The sequence below is a fragment of the Pristiophorus japonicus genome, chromosome 11 (assembly GCF_044704955.1).
Source record: "Pristiophorus japonicus isolate sPriJap1 chromosome 11, sPriJap1.hap1, whole genome shotgun sequence".
In the NCBI taxonomy this organism is placed as follows: Eukaryota; Metazoa; Chordata; class Chondrichthyes; family Pristiophoridae; genus Pristiophorus; species Pristiophorus japonicus.
This window is the reverse complement of record NC_091987.1, coordinates 103,766,091-103,785,520: the sequence shown is the minus strand read 5'-3', so window position 1 is coordinate 103,785,520 and position 19,430 is coordinate 103,766,091. Positions and strand designations below refer to the sequence as shown.

Here is a 19,430-nt window from a genome sequence, read left to right as displayed (position 1 = left end):
CATCCATTTGTTTGTCATCCACTTTTGAGAGAATTTTGAAAGGAGAAGATGCAGCAGGTTGAGGTCGCAAGGCAGAGGGCCAGAAAGTTTAGTTTGGATGCCCAAGAGGCACTTGTGGCAGCCGTAGAAAGTAGATGGAGTTTACTAGAAGTGGTCGAGGTAAACCTCCCCCAGCCGTTGCAAGAAGGTTATGGACTGCTGTTGCTGAGGAGGTATCCTCAGCAGAAGATATCCACAGGGACTTCCACCAATGTAGGAAGAGGTGGAATTACCTTTGCACATCCGTGAGAGTAAGTAATATTTTTATTCATGCACTCCTTGATTACTTACATTGTAAATCTGGCACATGTTGCTGTAGGTAGGCTTAGTGTTGCACCTTATTTGCCATGAATGATCTTTACACATTATTAAGATCGCTTTCTGAGATCTTAAAAGATGTTTCTGGACTTCGATGTCTTCCTCATGAACCAGGTGTAGCTTAATGGGCCATTAAACAAAGGATTGTATTAAATGCACACAGTATGTTCGAAGTGCTTTGATGGATATCTGTGTGTGCCACAAGAGCAGAAGGGCAATTCTGTTAACCATTGCTATTGTCATTTTTGCAACAAAAGCTGGCTTACAATCAGAAAGAACAGGCCGCTGACTAATGTGGAGGAACATGTGGCAGCTCTGGTTGGTGTCTACAGAAGATCAAGTATCCGTGCAGGTGCTGATCTCATGACTGGAACTGAGGGTAAGTCCTACAAAATCTCTGGGCTGGGTTGGGGTCATGTAATGTCATGTAGTGTCTGTGGACTCGGGTTTGGGTAATTTCATGTAGTGTTGCTCAACGGTATATAATGCAGTCGATATGGTCCTTCAAATAAGCCTGTGCTATGTGACCAAACTCATGTCACCCTGCCCCCTCCCCTGCTGCTAACCACTCATTTTTTGTTTTCTATTTTGCAGATGAGAGGTCGCACATGCCTCATCACCAAATGCAAGCCTCCACCTCATTCCATCATACGTGGGTCCAAGAGGAAGAGGAAGATGAGGATGAGGGGTGCCTAGAGGACCCATTAGAGGAACAACATGGTCAAGCTGTTGTGGGGTGGAAGGGGGGGTGGGTGTTGTCAGTGGGGGTGGAGAGGTTGGAGGAGTTAGCACCTGTTTTAGCTGCGGCCACAACTTCCTCGGAGGGAGCCACATTTCGAGGCTTCCCCGCCTCCGAGACAGCGGGTCCAAGTGGTGTGCAGCAACGCACATCCAGGGTAGAACCCCATATGCCGTTTCTACGGAGGTTGAGTTGGCAAAGCCGGTCTGCTGAAAGACAGGTGGACGCACACCTGGATATGGTGGGACTGTCAAGGGAGAGTGTCGAACTGGGTCGAGAGCTCCTCCAGGCCCTGGGTGGCATTTCCGGCAACATTGTGGCACAATCTGCGACACTATCTGTGGACATGTTGCAGATGGCTGCTGCGATCCGGGAGAACACCGAGGCTGTCAATGCCCAGCGGCAATTGAAGGTCTCGACTTTTGGCACAGCAGTCCCCCAGTGTCATACCATCCAGACCCACAGCACCTGTGAGTGGGGAGGCAGAACAAGAGCCCTCCGACTCAGAAGCCGGGCTTTCCATTCCCCGAGCTTCTTCATGTGGCATCTCCATCGTCTATCCCCCGGCAACAGCAGTGCCCTGTATGCCTTGCTGCACAACATCATGGTCCCAACGCAGGTAGGGGTAGGAACTAAGCGGGGGGGGGGAGGATTAAGACCGGGGGTGAGGGAGGGGGGGTGGTAGAGGGGGTGGGAGAGGTGGGAGAGGTGGCCGCAGTTAAAAAGAAGTTTGGTGTGGGGTGGGGTGGCGGTTGTTGTTGTTTGTTATGGTTATAGTTATTTGATCAAAGCGTTAACAACTATTTGAAGACATTTATTTATTTAACTGTCAAAATTACTATCAACAATGTTCAAATTGTCTTATTATTCACCTTAACCATTCTTGCGCAGTGTCTCATTTTTAGAATAAGAAGGGTAATAGTCAACATGGTGGGATAGAGTGGGCAGGCAACGGTGAAATGTGCCTTGATTTATGAGCTGCTGACTTAAGACTTTTGCAGTGGTGAAACCTCCACGAGGCCTCCCCTGTGGTGGTGGTGGGGGTGCTGGCATGGGTTCATCGCAAGGCTCCTCGTCCTCCCTCTCCTTGTCGTCGTTGTCTTCCTCCTCCTTCCCTCTCTCCTCAGGTGGTCCTGCAGCCCAGTGACAATTCCTGTCCCCTCATAATGGCTAAGTTGTGTAGCATGCAGCACACCACAATGAACTCAGCGACCTGCTGCCTCCAGAGTGGTCCAGGCATCGGAAGCGCTGCTTGAGCACTCCAATTGTCTTTTCGACGAAATTGTGTGTGGCTGTATGGCTATTATTGATACTCTGCTTCTGTCTGAGGGTTCCGGAGGGGGGCCATGAGCCAGGTGGCGAGGCCGTAACCTTTGTCCCCCAGCATCCAGCTCTGGCCTTGTGGCTGATGCTCAAACAGGTATAAGACAGTGCTCTCACGCAAGATGAAAGCATCATGGATTCTCCCTGGAAACTGGGCATTAACTGCCATGATGCACTGTGTGTAGTCGCAGATGATCTGTATGTTCTGAGAGTGGAATTCCTTTCGGTTTTGGTAAACCTCTGGCTCCTGTAAAGGTGCTTGTAGGGTGATGTGCATAGAGTCAATGGCACCCTGAACCTTGGGGAAGTCAGAAATTCTTGCCAAACCCACAGCCCTCTCATTCTGTGCCTTCCTGGTCATTGGGAAGTTTATAAAGTCCATCCTGCGTGTGTACAGTGCAGTAGTCACCTGGCGAATGCAGCGATGTGTAGCGTGCTGCGAGATGCAGCATATATCCCCTGCTGGTGCCTGAAAGGAGCCGGAGGCATAGAAGGCAAGTGCAGCAGTCACCTTCACCTCGATAGGCAGTGCAGTCCTGTTGGTGGTGGTGGGCTGTAGATTTGCCTTTATGAGCAGGCATATCTCTGTGACCACCTCTTTTCAAAAACGCAGTCTTCTAATGCAATCAGACAGGTGCATGTATGAGCGCTGTTCTCTGAAACCTGGTTATGGGTAAGGCCTCCTCCCCATAAGTCTGTGAGCTCTTTGATTACGATCATAATGCTCTTGAATAAGCCTTCTTCCAGCTCGATTCTGCATAGAAAAAGTAGCCAGCATTATTGGCAGAGATATTAAAGGCCCCATTCTTTTAAATGTCCTCAAATGTCCTCCAATGTGCTCAAATAGCCTTTAAAACGAACTATGAGCTCACATAAAGCTCACTGTGTAATATGCAGCTTTCGCTGAAAATCCTTTTATGCACTGAACTTTTGCTCCGTTTTTCAAAATGGCATCATTACCGCTGGGTGTGTCATGGGTCCGAGCAGATAAGGCTTCAGTTTTCACAGCGGTTTTTTAGGTCAGCAGTAAAAATGGCGATATCGACAAAATTACTGTCGGTGGTAATTTTGGGGCATTGCACATCGATTGACATCATAAAATGGTGAAAAAAATGGGCTGGCATAATTTTTTACTGCCGGTGGATAGCCACTGATAAATTTACCGGCGGTAAGTTATTATATCCGCCGAAAAATGGCGGTAAATGGGCCTAAAGCTGATGTTTTTCGGCGGTATTTTGTCGTTTCGGGCAGAAAATGGTGCGGCGGGAAATTCATTGAAGTCTTCCGCCGGCAGTTTTGAAATACTGCTGGGGAGCGGACCGCCGGCGTGCAAGACTGGAAAAAACACTTTCACCCGAGTTTGGTCACAGCGGTGATCTGTAGATAGGGTAAAAAAAAACACCGAGGAAAGCCTGTTGGTGTAGCCCTTGGAAACAGCGGTAGGTATGAAAATCTGCAAAAAAGGTAAGTTAAAGTTTATTTTTAAGTTCATTTGCAGCGATCCGCTAGAAAAGGGTCTTGTGAATATTTTGCAATTTATTATTTTTTGTTTTTTTGAAAAATATTTTTTGTATTTTCCCCCACGCAGCGGCAATCAGCCTTGGACTAAAGTTGGCGAGGATCGCGGTTTCTGCCGCGAATCCTTGCACAACGCCGATTTTTCCCACCGGGTGGATTTTTCCCCATTTTTTCATGGATTTTCCACTTCAAAATCACAGCGGAGTCATAGCGGATTTTTTTGGCGGCAAACCGGTGGTACCATTTTTTCGTGAATTTCCAACTCATCTCTCAAAGCACTTCACATGGAATGAATTACATTGTGTAGTTACTATTGTTAGGTGCATAAAATTGATTGTATATCACTCCTCTCCATCTTCCTGTTTCATCTCCTCTCACCTCTTGGGCAGCATATCCACAAGATTTTTTTGTCAATTGTATTTATTTCCTCCTTCCTATGTTTACCCATTTTGCTTCAGGTTTTTAAAAACAAATGATAGCTCTTATTTATTATCTCTCAGTTGTCTCTTTTTTGTTCGCTCACTAGTTTCGATCGCCTGCATGGGTCAGAGAAGAATTTTCCTAGATTTTTTCTCCCTAATTTGGCCTGGGTTTTTATCTGTTTTTTGCTTCTCCCAGATCATCACATGGCTCCAGTCGGGATGGAGTGTAGAATGTTTTAGTATAAGGGGTGTCGCAGTTGTGGTGAGGCAGACTGGTTGGGCTGGGTGATCTTTGCCTTTCCGTCATTGTTCATAGGTTTATATGTAACCTTTAGGACTGCTGACCAAGGGCCGTGTGGCTCTTTGTCGGCCGGTATGGACACGATGGGCCGAAATAGCCTCCTTCTGCGCTGTAAATTTCTATGTTTCTATGTTTCTATACTCTGATGAGTCCATGAGGTTAGTATGTTGCTGAGGAAAGATTGCTGGAATAACTTCTGACTCACCTCCTCTGTTAAATCAAACTTCCTGACTAACTTATTTTTCAAGATTCCACTCTCCAGCTATGTATGGAATGCAGACTTTGAAAAATCCACTTTCAGAAAAACCCGAAAATAAATTAGTAAGAGAATATATAAAATATATAAAATACAAAAACCCCATTGTAATAGGAAGTCTAAGCATATAGTGTATGATGTGGTGTAAAAACAATTCAAGTTGGCAGATAGTCTTTTAGCCATCATTACTCAAATCTATTTGTTTGAACTGCCATATAATCTAATTTATAAGGAAACTATCCAAGCTCCATGCACTGCCTAATGCAGAAGTGAGCCAGGCAGATGAGCAAAGGGACCAGATTTGGCCCCTGGCCTTTGCTGAATTAACTGATCTCAGCTCCGGTGTTGGTAGGCATGCAACAATCGACATCAGTGGCCCTTGGCTAGTGGCCCTTGGCTAGGGAGGGAATAAATTAGCCAGAATACCAATTATTGATTAGAATTCAGTGACCCTCATTGGAAAGTGCATGTGTGTGGTCATAAACATAAAGTTGCCACAGGCAGAATGGAGCTTTGTGATACTGGGAAGAGTGAAAGTCATAGTCAGGAACAGCCCACAGTATAACTTGGTCTTGCAGCTATGCTTTGCATGCTGCAGTTACTGATCTCAGACTGCAGCTGTAATTTGCATGACACATACATACTAGATAGCACACAGTGATTTTCAAGCCTATAAGAGACAAGAGAGGTAATTTTAACTTTGGGTAACAATGTAAAATGGGCGATTTCAGATTCTTTGTCTGTTATAAACCCTATTTTCCTTTCTATTGACATCCACCCCAAAGGGTGGAGATTAAATTATAAACCACAAAAACAAAACTCAAGTACAACTCTCACTTGTTATTGAAAATCCATAGTTTGTTATTCCGTATAATATTTAGAAATGTTATGATTTTACTTTTTTTACTAGCAGGAATATCATAGCAGTGGCAATCGGCAGATGCCTGTGACTGAGCCTTGTGGTTTAATAAGCTATGATCTTGGGTTTTATTGACTGTTACAAATATCACATGCCTTCTTTATTAAAAATATTTATGAAAAGTGCTTCATAGTCATTACCAAAGTGAGTATGAAATGGATATTCTGTTGTGCCCTGTAGCACATTCCAGCTGTACTGATGCTTTCAATAATGGTAGAACAGTTCAGCCACAGCGTTTCCGTAGTGTAGTGGTAGAACAGTTCATCTTAGATCAACCTTCAAGCAAATAAAATATCATTCTTGCAGACTGTGGTGCAAGCTCCAATTGCTTTCTTTTAATAGTGGTCACTCTGTCAGCATTTGCCATGAACTTTCATTGATACAAATAAAGTCAGTGTCAAGAAGGATAACGTACATAAAAAAGATTGTATGTGGTCTATGAAAGGAATAGGGTTGATGATTGAATGGCCTTCTCCCATTCCATGCGTTCCTGTGTTATGCTCATCTGTATCCCAGCTAACTCTGTTATAACAGCTTCATTCGTGTAGTGATTTTTGCAGCAAGGCCAAAAGACAAAGCAGAGCTTTCTGACATCAGTATTCAGACTGCTGACTGAGGGAAGACCGGGGAAATCAAATACATGTAGGATCAATTTTTTCCCTGCCTGAATCTGATCTGATAATTCATGAGTGACAAAGCCATAAATGATTTATAGTTGGTCTATTGAAACGAAGAAATAATTCTCCTTTTCTTTTCCTCCAATTTTCTCCTTTAATGCAAGTTGTTGCTGGTATATAGCCCCACAAGTGTCAGCAGTCCTATTTCAGCAATGTGGCAATTCTGCAGGTGTTACTCAGACAGTGACTGCCAGCAGGTTATTTGACTGGAGGGCCCTCACAGCCAAGCACAATCCTGTCCACGTGCACACTTACTTTCCAGCAGGATAGTAACAAGGAACAGGAACCATGCCTGATCTTCCGTAGCCCAGATAGCACTCGGGCTCACTGTTGTCAGCTAACAACATACAGAGCAGGGAATTAAACCTGGGTCTTTCTGGCCAGTATTAACGAAGGACCACACCAAGGGGTGCATTCAGCCACTGAGCCATCAGGGTAGGGAATGGAGTTATTTATCAGATTATATCACTGACCATAATATTTAAAATACTTAGAATTCAACTGAACAATAAATTAATTTTAATTAATATTGTTGTTGATTTTGCATTGGTGTTCGTGCCTTCAGCTGCCAAGGCCCTAAGCTTTGGAATTCCCGCCCTAAACCTCTCGGCTTCTTTACCTCTCTCTCTCCTCCATTCAGACGCTCCTTAAAACTGTCCACAGTCCTAATATCTCCTTATATGGGTCGGTGTCAAATTTGTTTGATTACGCTCCTGTGAAGCGCCTTGGGATGTTTTACTACATTAAAGGCGTTATATAAATGTAAGTTGTTGGTGTAGTAGCTTGAAAACATTAAGTTAAGTGAATGTGGTGTTACCTTGTCTTATTTCTTGAGATAAGTTTTTATTTACCCCACTGGTGTTTCAGCACAAGAGTGCAGTAAATTGGTCTCATCATCCAACCTGTGGGATATCTCCCAAACGAAGAATCGTGTAATTACAGATTAGTCTATGAGAGGATTTGATGCCGGTATTTTTATACATTTGTTTGTGTGTACTTCTTTCAATTATCATTTTCATTTTCTTACCTTGTAACCACCACAAGTCAAACCTGCATTTCTTTTGGCCAGAACACATTTCATGCGCAGAAAGAAGGAGCGCTCAATTTCATATTCTGAAAAGGAACATCAAACAATTTTATTATACCAGAGGTTAAAATTTCCAAACAACCTGCCAGCGCCCAATTACCGCCCAAAAGACTGCTAAGATTGTCAAGATTATCGCCGGCGAAAACTTCCTCCAAAAAAGAAAAAAATCCGCCCAGCGAATAAAATGGGCCCCGATTCGCGGCGAAAAAAGTGAATTTAGGGTTGATTGGGTGGTTCTTAGAGAAAATGGGCGATAATGAATAAATTTACTAAAATTTACCCCGAGGATGCGGGTTGGGACTGGGAGGAGAAAAACACTAAAAATATTTTTTCAAAAAACATAACATTAAAAATCATAAAATCATTCTCAGGATCCTTTCAACTTAAATCACCACAACAGAATTTTAAAATAATTAGTAGAAAACCAATTACTTACCTTTTTCTTGCAGGGCTACTTACCTACCGCCCAGCTCCGCTGATTCTGGGCGTTTTTAAAAATAATTACCTATGGGTCCCTGTTGAGCCAAATATCGCGCCATGGTGATCTGTGGATGGTGCACGCCGGTGGTCCGCTCCCCAGTGGTACTTTGAAACCGCTGGCGTAACTCAGTTGGGCAATTTCTCACCGACCCAGTTATCGCCCAAAATGGCCAATACCACCCAGAAACTGGGCGGTGAACCACTGCAAATTCTAGCCCCAGGACTTTTATAAACTAAGAAATCATGGTATGTTATTGTATAAGATGTACAGAACTATTGTAACCCAGTAAAAAAATAGTAATGTCTTTTAATATAATGATTATTATTTGTTCTTGGGATGTGGGTGCTGCTGGCATGGCCAGATTTAATGCCTATTAGTTGCCCTGAGAAGTGATGATGGGCCTCGGCTTGAAATATGTATGAGAAAAATGTCTTATTGTACAAGATATACTGTACTGTATATTGTTCAAGATTTCTTCACACAGAGGATTGTGGGGGTCTAGAACTCACTGCCTGAAAGGATGGTAGGGCAGAAACCCTCACCAAATTTAAAAAGTACTTGGATGTGCACCTGAAGTGCCGTAACCTGCAGGGTTACGGACCTATCGCTCGAAAGTGGGATTAGGCTGGATAGCCTCTTGTTGGCCGGCATGGACATGATTGGCCGAAATGGCCTCCTTCCGTGCTGTAAACTTCTATGATTCTACGTGTTGCTCGGATTACATTCCAGTAATAACAATCTTAGGAGTAACACTTGGACATGTTTTTTGATATTGTAAAACACATTCTGATTTACTGGGTTCTAACTATATTTTTTAGTTAAAACGATAGAACCAAATCGATCAGTATGTAGCTGGGAGTGTAAGAATTCATGTTGGAGGACAAGAGGATTGGCACATGTTTTTTTTTTATTCGTTATAGGATGCAAGCGTCGCTGGTAAGGCCAACATTTATTACTCATCTCTAATTGCTCGAGAAGGTGGTGGTGAACCGCCTTCTTGAACCGCTGCGGTCCATGTGGTGAAGGTACTCCCACAGTGCTGTTACGGAGGAAGTTCCAGGATTTTGACCCAGTGACGATGAAGGAACGCCGATATACTTCCAAGTCAGGATGGTTTGTGACTTGGAGGGGAACTTACAGGTGATGGTGCTCCCATGCCCCTGGCACCCTTGTCCTTCTAGGTGGTAGAAGTCGCGGGTTTGGGAAGTGCTGCTGAAGAAGCCTTGGTGAGTTGCTGCAGTGCATCTTGTAGATGATACACACTGCAGCCGGTGGTGGAGGGAGTGAATGCTTATGTTGTGATGAAGGGTGGGAATGTGGTGGATGCTGGGGATTGTATGTGGTAGCGGGGAAGAGGACTGATGCGCATGGACAATTTGTTTTAGGCCATTATAGTGAACCATGGAAGTGTGTAAAGTAAGTGGGGGAGATCGTACCCTGAGCTGAGCATTTTCAGAGGCCTGACAAGGTACATCTTGGTGGAAGAGGGGAGAAAGTTGTTGGAGGTAAGTTTATTGATAAGTGTGTTGTTTGTGAATAATTTAATTTTTTATATACTTTAACATGTTAGATTTTATTTGTCGGAATTTAAGAAAGGGGTGGGTTAGACCAATATGATCATGGATATGATTTGGAAAGAATTTTGTGAGTGATGTGCTCAAAGACTGTGAAGTAGTTGTTAAAGTATTTTAATTGGAGATTTATGAACACTTTCCCAATCTAATTTTATTATAACAAAGCACAAAACACACATGCAAAATTGTTGCAATTTGGTATTGATAAAATTAATAGGTTACTTATATCCTAGTCAATTTAGTAAGGATCCAGATAGGAGGTGAAATTATATTTCAAGCTTTACTATTGTTTTGGGGTATTTTCTAACTTTCTTACTCTAGACCATTTCAGCTGCCGTGTCTTCGATCACCCTCATGATCCAAATCCCCACAATTTTGACAGTGTCTATCCTTGCCTTGAGATATAGATAATGATTATAGTAACAAGCCTGAGAAACAAATAGGAAACACTGTCTGTTAATTGCTTTTCACTACTGGACTTATCCTGTTCCTCCATAAGTTCTTACTTCAATCTTTCAGAGTGGTAGAGGATCACATTTTAAGTTAAAATATCAAACAACTAAAAACCTACGAGCAAATAGGTTGACATTCATATAATATAGTTATATATTTATAATGGGCATCCTTCCATCTTGCTCCTTGAATACTAATAATACGGTTCATTTATGAAGACAGGTTGCAGCAACTTGGCTTGTTTTCCTTTGAGTTTAGAAGGCTAAGGGGTTTAAAATTATAAAAGAATTTAATAGGGTAAATATAAAGAGACCATTTTTCCTGGCGGGGGAATCTAATACAAGGGGCATAATCTTAAAATTAGAGATAGGCCAGGTAAGAATGAAATCAGGACACATTTTTTCACACAAAGGGTAATGTAAATCTGGGACTCTCTCTCTCTCTCTCTGGGTGATAGATTTTTGTTAGGTAAAGGGCATCAAGAGATATGGAGCAAAATCAGGTAAATGGAGTTAAGGTACAGATCGGAGATGATCTAATAGAATGCCAGAACAGGTTTGAGAGGCTGAATGGTCTACTCTTGTTCCTATGTTCTTAAAAGGATTCAAACTCTATGAACTGAGATAACCCTTTGTAAATAACGTTTAAATAAATAGTATTTTTGCTTTACTTTGAATTTCTTGCCACTGTGGGAGTCTAATTTATTAAAGCTGCTCCCTGGAAGATCAAAATGTTTTTTCACTCTTTTAAGAGTTTCAATCTAATTGGTTCCTTTCCTGAGATCATAGAATCATAGAATGGTTACAGCATGGAAGGAGGCCATTTGGCCCATTGAGCCTGTGCCAGCTCTCTGCAAGAGCACCTCAGCTAGTCCCACTCCCCTGCCTTTTCCCTATAGCCCTGCAAAAAGTTTTTCTTTCAGGTACTTATCCAACTCCCTTTTGAAAGCAGTGATTGAATCTGCCTCCACCACCCTTTATGTCCACCCGAGAGATTTTTGCATTCCAGATCCTAACCACTCACGGTGTAAGAAAGTTTTTTCTTATGTTGCCTTTGGTTCTTTTGCCAATTACCTTAAATCTGGCTCTTGATCTTTCCGCCAATGGGAACAGTTTCTTTCTAACTACTCATGATTTTGAACACCTCTATCAAATCTCCTCTTTTCAAACTCACTCCCAATTCAGACCAAATCGGTTCTCTTGTGTATCAGAGAAGAGTTATTGGGACTTGGAATTTTGAATATCCCACCAAACAAAGAACATTTGTGCAAACACTTTTCAATCCCGATAATGCCCATTTTATTCATCGGTTTTCAGATTGTGTCTGTCCCCCAAGTAAGAGTGTTGGGTTTTAGCTACATGGAGTTGGTGTGACTGAACTATTCGCACAAAGACTTTACCTCAGTAAAGAATCTTGCAACAAAATCACTTATAAAATGCCATCGGGTGACTGTCAACATAAGTACAATATAATGTTCGATGCCAGCCTCAACACTGATCACAGTTTATTGTGCCCATATTGTGCCACAAATTTCATGCCTCAGTGATCATAAATATGGCAAGAAAATCAAAAGTCCCAATTTACAGACACTGAAACCAAGCCATGCCCCTGGCTGTGTTGATTTCACTGAAAAATGATAATGTTCTGGCAGCAGCACTGGCTCCACTGTATCAGAAGCTGATGAAATGCCCTACAAGCCAATGAATAAATATGCACACAATGCAGCATGTATGTATCTGGGCATGTGTAGTAGACTTCTGAGGAGTTTTTTTTAAAGGGGAAATTAGTACACCCTGTTCAACCAGGCTAGCACTACTGAGCTGCATTGAATAATGACAGCTTTAGTAGTCAGGGCTTCTGCCAGATACAACAACAGTTTAAGAGCTCGGAATTGCACAGAGCTAAGAGGTTGTTGCTATTTTGTACATAACCAAACTGTTTTTTTTCTTCCACTTCTCTCCCGATTCGAGCTGGGGCTGCAGTTTCATCAACACCAGAAGCTCACTAGCATCTCGACCAGGAGATTGTTCTTCATGCAAGAATGCCAGCAAGCCACTGAACCATGCAGGCCAGTCGAGCTTAATCGTGTCCTTGCCCAAAGTCCAGGCAATTGCAGTTCTAGCAGGAACTAGTGGAATAGGAATCCTGGAGGATTTTATTTTCCTCTTCCCAGCCCAGGAGAATTGTTGCCAAATATAAGCCCCCAATTGCTGCCCACTCCACGCAGGCTGGCAATCAGCCCCGAAAAGCATCAATTATCTGTGTCAGTGGGTAGCACACTCGCCTCTGAGTCAGAAGGTTGTGGCTTCAAGTCCCACTCCAGGGACTAGCGCACAAAAATCTAGGCTGACACTCCAGTGCAGTGCTGAGGGAGCGCTGCACTTTCAGAGGTGCTGTCTTTCGGATGAGATGTTAAGCCGAGGCCCCTTCTGTTCTCTCAGGTGGATGTAAAATATCCCATGACACTATTTTGAAGAAAAGCAGGGGAGTTATCCTCAGTGTCCTGGTCAATATTTATCCCTCAATCAACATCACTCAAACAGATTATCTGGTCATCATCACATTGCTGTTTGTGGGAGTTTGCTGTGTGCAAACTGGCTGCCTTGTTTCCTACATTACAACAGTGACTACACTTCAAAAAGTACTTCATTGGCTGTAAAGCACTTTGGGACGTCTGGTGGTCAAGAAAGGCGCTATAGAAATGCAAGTCTTTCTTTCTTTCTAATTACTACAGTGGGTGGTGCTGTCACTCACTCGGCTGGACTGTTTTTTAAATGAAGTTCTTTCTCCTTGTGTACAAATATAGAAGATATAAATTTTAGCGATATCAGATATTAATAATTGTGCCATAATCTTAACTTGTCTTTTCTCTTTTTAGATGCTGTGTTTTCCCAGCACTTTCTGTTTGTACCTTGTAGATATTGGAGTAGATTTTCAACTCGGCGGCCAGGCGTAAAACTGGCATTGCAGATCTGCCACCCGCTATAGAAACCTCCTGATTTTCATTTCCGGTGGCAAGTTGAAACTCTACCCCACTGATTTTGCACCCCTTCTTAATGCAAATATGATTTGTTTTAATGCTCTGAAATTATTACTACTGGGCCCTGAAGAAATGTAACTAGTAATACTGTACATTTTCATCACTAGGAAGATGTCATTGAGACGGGATCTCATAGAAACATATAAAATTCTGACGGGATTGGACAGGTTTGATGCAGGAAGAATGTTCCCGATGTTGGGGGAGTCCAGAACCAGGGGTCACAGTCTAAGGATAAGGGGTAAGCCATTTAGGACCAAGATGAGGAGAAACTTCTTCACTCAGAGAATTGTGAACATGTGGAATTCCCTACCGCAGAGAGTTGTTGAGGGAAGTTCGTTAGATATATTCAAAAGGGTGTTAGATGTGGCCCTTACAGCTAAAGTGATCAAGGGGTATGGAGAGAAAGCAGGAATGGGGTAATGAAGTTCCATGATCATATTGAATGGTGGTGCAGGCTCGAAGGACCGAATGGCCTACTCCTGCACCTATTTTCTACATTTCTATGACTCTTATTGGTGCAAAGTATTCTGGGGAAAATGTTAATTGGTGATATTTTGTTCCAAAAGATTCTGGCCAATAACTAAACACATACTATTAATGTTATTACATACTTTTATGAGCCGGAATTCTTGTAAAAGTAGATCACAGTGATGTCATCCCTCCAAGAATACACCACAAAGGAGTAGCAATGGCAACTTGGCAGTGGGAAAAAAATGCTGTTTACAAATTTGGATTTCTCAACAACACGTAGGGAGGATGATTTACTCCAGTGAAATGGTAAGCTTGTTCTTTATAATTGGGCTTACAATTTTATTGCAGAGTTCATGCTTTGGATTTTTTTGTCAACAGTTAGTTATATAAAAAGGATTTTTTAAAGTTTGCAGTAAGATAAATACCTACGTGATATAACCAAAAAATAAATAAAACACACATATGCTGTACATAATTTGAGGAAAATAGGATCAATGCATTTAAAGGGAAGCTAGATAAGTATATGAGGGAGAAAGGAATAGAAGGATATGCTGATAGGGTGAGATGACGTAGGGTGGGAGGAGGCTCCTGTGGAGCATAAATACTGGCATGGACCAGTTGGGCTAAATGGCCTGTTTCTATGCTGTACATTGAATGTAATTCTATATGATTTCATACAACGTGCACCTGACCCAAATAACTTATGGTCTGGTTACTTGGCTCATTCATATAAAAATGGTGTCCATCCATATTCTGTATAACAGAAATTGTGCCAAGTTGCAGATGCAATATGACAATCTTTTTCCAGTGCCCCTCACATGTATAGACACCAACTTGCAGGGAGCAATACACCTCAACCCTTTTGCTTTGCTGGGGGCAGGAGACATCTTTTGTGTGAGCTGTGCCTGTTGCTCAGTGGGTAGCACTCTCGCCTCAGAGTTAGAAGGTTGTTGGTTCAAGTCCCACTCCAGAGAATTGAGCACATGAATCTAGGCTAACAGTCCAGTGCAATGCTGCACTGTCGGAGGTGCCGTCTTTTAGATGAGATGTTAAACCGAGGGCCTGTCTGCTCTCTCGGTGGATTTTAGAGATTCCATGGCATTATATTGAAGAAGAGCAGGGGAGTTATCCCCAGTGTCCAATATTTATCCTTCAATTAGCAACACTTAGAAAACATTTATTTGGTCATTATTACACTGCTGTCTGTGGGACCTTACTGTGCACATTTGGCTGTTGAGTCTCCTACATTATAATAGTAACTTCATTTCAAAAGTACTTCATTGGCTGTAAAGTGCTTTGGGATGTCCTGAAAAACACTATATAAATGCAAGTCTTTCTTTAAGTTTATCTGAGAGTCCCTACTCCTGCACAGCTCAGGTTCCAATCTAACCTTGGATTGGTCTCTTACACATCAGTCTTCACCCATTTAAAAAAAAAAGTTACCTAACTTACCACTGGTTGCTGCTTATATAGGTTTGTTGCTTAGCATTGTGCCAAAGCTTCCACAAAGTTACTATTTTAATGTTTCAATACAATAGTAAGACAGGGTATGTTTTCCCTCTGCTTAAATCTGAACCCACGTCTACGTCGAACATTAAGTTTCACTCATGCGGTTAACTAAACCGAGATTGTTTTTGTGGTGAGTGATGGGGGCAACAGTAAAAACTTTAAATTAGGACCACATTCATACACCAAAATGAGAAGGAATGGTGTGTATTGTGTGTGCCTCCTTTAAAGGAGACACTTGTTAATTTGATTGATTCTAATTGGCACCAAAAAAAGGGAGATGGAACAGGTGCTGGCGATTGGCTGTCTTCACTGACCAAATTTGTTAAAGTTTCTGGCATTTTTCCTGTTTAGAATCCAATTGGAGTCTTGTTACTTAAGTGCCCAGATCAACTTGACCCAATTCTCTCTCTCATCCATTCCTACAAATATCCTTCCCTTAGTCTGAAGGAACTAAGTGAGAGAGAAATAAAAGTCATTGCTGGGTTAGAATCAGAAACAACAAGACCTATGCTGGCTAAGTAGGAGGAGGAATCTGGCTAGTATCTCCCCCTAACCGTTACTACAAATGTAAAGAATACCATGACCTGAATTGTAATATGTGAAATTAATAAGTACATTTGGCTTGAATTGTGCTGATGTTCCAATCCAGAGGATTAAAAATCAGGGTTTATGTTTAATGTGCAATGATCATACATTCTTTTTGATCAGATCAACTTGCCTGAATGAGGTGTTCTCTGTGTGCTTTGAACACGCAGTGCTCGTCGGTCATGCTCCTACAATGTATTTCACAAACCGACACACACACACACACACACACACACACACACCCACACACACACCCCACCTCACACACACCCCAGCCGCACCCCACACGCACACACACCACACGCACACACCACCCGCACCCCACACGCGCACACACACATACACCCCACACACACATACTTGTAAAACCATATACTGCAATGAAAAGATATTTTATAGGCACATCAGTAGTAAGAATATAGTCAAAGTAAGGTAGGGCCATGAATAGATGAAGAAGACAAGCTTGTAGTGGAGAATGAGGGATGATAAGTAAGTACTTGCCTCAGTTTTCACAGAGGAGGTGGATTTTGGAATTGCAGAACTGTTAGTAGAGATTGTTGTTCAAAGAGAAATGGTACTAAAGGAGTCTCTCACACATAAGGTAGACAAATCATTAGGACTTGATATTCAATGATCCTGAGGGAATCTAGGAAAGGGAAATTATTCCAGAGTCCAGTAGAGAGTGACAAATCTGACTGCACGTCTGACTTCCCGCTTCAAAAAAGGACACAGGAATAAGCCAGGAAATTATAGGCATGTTGGTCTTGCTTCAGTCATTGGTTAACTAACAGGACATCAACATGAGCTAATCAGGGACAGTTAATACACATTTATAAAAGGCCAGTCGTGTTTGGCCAACCTTGTAGAATTCTTTAAGGAAATAACGGAGAGGGAAGATAAGGATTTTTATATAGATTTTCTTGGATTGGAATTGTGCGGTAAGTGCAATTCTACAGGTGTCTGTGTTGAGGATGCTCTCATTTACTATACGTAGAAATGAGACAGACTCTGGAATAAGCTGATGACATCAAATTGGAGTATGTGGCAAATTTTGTCGAGGCTTGTGAAAGATTTCTCATCTGATAAACTAAGATGCCATTCATATATTTTATTTGTACCAGAGGGAAAAAAAAGTTCATCCATGTCAAATCTATTCACAAAGTTGTTTTTACTTTTGATTCAGTTTTGTGTCTGATGTCAGACAGAGGTCAAAGCTGTTCTCATTAATAGCCAGTCAAGTTACTTACTTCTATTTAGTGACCTGCACAAAGTGTAAACTTCTGAATCTAATATTTAAAATTTTAATCTCGGAGTTATGTGAGCAATTCTTATGAAACAATTACTAGAGGATGGATGAATGCTAGTAGCAATTATTTTTTACAAGTTTAGTTATGGTGGCTTTAATTAATGTTGCTTTACAAAAATTGCTGCTAGATAAAGAAAATGTAATCTGGAGTGGCCCGGTTGTCTTTTTTTTTGCCTACCTCACACCTTTCACACAGGAAGCAGCATATCTCTTAACCCCGGGCCCAATGAACACAAGGACAAAAAATTAGAAGTGCCTTTTAATGCTGGGGCTACAAGAGAAATGCAGAAACCAGACTGCTACTTTCTCTTGGCTGGTCTTGCATGTCTGCTCACAGCCAGCTGGTTAGAGTGGCATTGGCTCAGATCCAAGAGCCAGTTGTTTGCCAGCTCACTTGGCTAGAGACTGATGCGTGACATGGACAGAGGGCTGGGAAATTTGAAAAAGGCAAAAGTATGTATTTTTTTTAACTGTGGAAACAGAAAATGCTGAAAATGCATGCAGCTGTATCAGCATCAGAAAGAGAAAAGGCCGGTTAATATGATAGGTGGAATGCTATATGTATGAATATAAAGGGGCTGCAGGAGGGGTCAAAACTAAAAATCATGGTTTAAAAACTAGTATTAAAACACTCTAGCTAAACGCATGCAGCATTCAAAAAAAGTAAATGAGTGGAAGGCACAAATCATTACAAATGGGTATGATTTGGTGTCCATTACAGAAACGTGGTTGCAGGGTAGCCAAGACTGGGAATTAAAAATACAGGGGTATCTGACAATTCGGAAAGATAGACAAGAAGGGAAAGGAGGTGGGGTAGCTCTGTTAATAAAGGATGATATCAGGGCAGTTGTAAGAAATGATATTGGCCCTAATGAACAAAATGTTGAATCATTGTGGGTGGAGATTAGAGATAGTAAGGGGAAAAAGTCACTGGTGGGCGTAGTTTATAGGCCCCCAAATAATAACTTCATGGTAGGGCGGGCAATAATCGAGGGAATAATGGAGGCATGTGAAAAAGGAACGGCAGTAATCATGGGGGATTTTAACCTACATATCGATTGGTCAAATCAAATCGCATGGGGTAGCCTTGAGGAGGAATTCATAGAATGCATACGGAATTGTTTCTTAGAACAGTATGTTACAGAACCTACAAGGGAGCAAGCTATCTTAGATCTGGTCCTGTGTAATGAGACAGGAATAATAAACGATCTCCTATTAAAAGATCCTCTCGGAATGAGTGATCACAGTATGGTTGAATTTGTAATACAGATTGAGGGTGAGGAAGTAGTGTCTCAAACGAGCGTACTATGCTTAAACAAAGGGCACTACAGTGGGATCAGGGCAGAGTTGGCTAAAGTAGACTGGAAACACAGACTAAACGGTGGCTCAATTGAGGAACAGTGGAGGATTTTGAAGGAGCTCTTTCATAGTGTTCAACAAAAATATATTCCAGTGAAAAAGTAGGGCGGTAAGAGAAGGGATAACCAGCCGTGGATAACCAAGGAAATAAAGGAGAGTATCAAATTAAAAACCAATGCGTATAAGGTGGCCAAGGTTAGTGGGAAACTAGAAGATTGGGAAAATTTTAAACGACAGCAAAGAATGACTAAGAAAGCAATAAAGAAAGGAAAGATAGATTACGAAAGTAAACTTGCGCAAAACATAAAAACAGATAGTAAAAGCTTTGACCGATATATAAAACGGAAAAGAGTGACTAAAGTAAATGTTGGTCCCTTAGAAGATGAGAAGGGGGATTTAATAATGGGAAATGTGGAAATGGCTGAGACCTTAAACAATTATTTTGCTTCGGTCTTTACAGTGGAAGACACAAAAACCATGCCAAAAATTGAGATAATCACTATCACTACGGGGGTAGTGCTGGACAGGCTAATGGGACTCAAAGTAGACAAGTCCCCTGGTCCTGATGAAATGCATCCCAGGGTATTAAAAGAGATGGCGGAAGTTATAGCAGATGCATTCGTTATAATCTACCAAAATTCTCTGGACTCTGGGGAGGTACCAGCGGATTGGAAAGCAGCTAATGTAACGCCTCTGTTTAAAAAAGGAGGCAGACAAAAGGCAGGTAACTATAGGCTGGTTAGTTTAACATCTGTAGTGGGGAAAATGCTTGAAGCTATCATTAAGGAAGAAATATCTAGATAGGAATAGTGCAATCAAGCAGACGCAACATGGATTCATGAAGGGGAAATCATGTTTAACTAATTTACTGGAATTCTTTGAGGATATCACGAGCATGGTGGATAGAGGTGTACGGATGGATGTGGTGTATTTAGATTTCCAAAAGGCATTCGAAAAGGTGCCACACAAAAGGTTACTGCAGAAGATAAAGGTATGCGGAGTCAGAGAAAATGTATTAGCGTGGATCGAGAATTGGCTGGCTAACAGAAAGCA

General features: G+C 41.9%; 1 protein-coding gene across 1 annotated transcript in view; it reads right to left on the bottom strand.

Moving 5' to 3' along the window:
• The window catches only part of LOC139275814 (single-minded homolog 2-like), a 109,833-nt gene that overhangs the window by 52,766 nt on the left and 37,637 nt on the right, over positions 1-19,430 (bottom strand). The window contains exon 5 of the mRNA XM_070893022.1: positions 7,540-7,625. Within this exon, the coding sequence (XP_070749123.1) occupies positions 7,540-7,625 (86 nt within the window). The remainder of the gene's footprint in view (positions 1-7,539; positions 7,626-19,430) is intronic.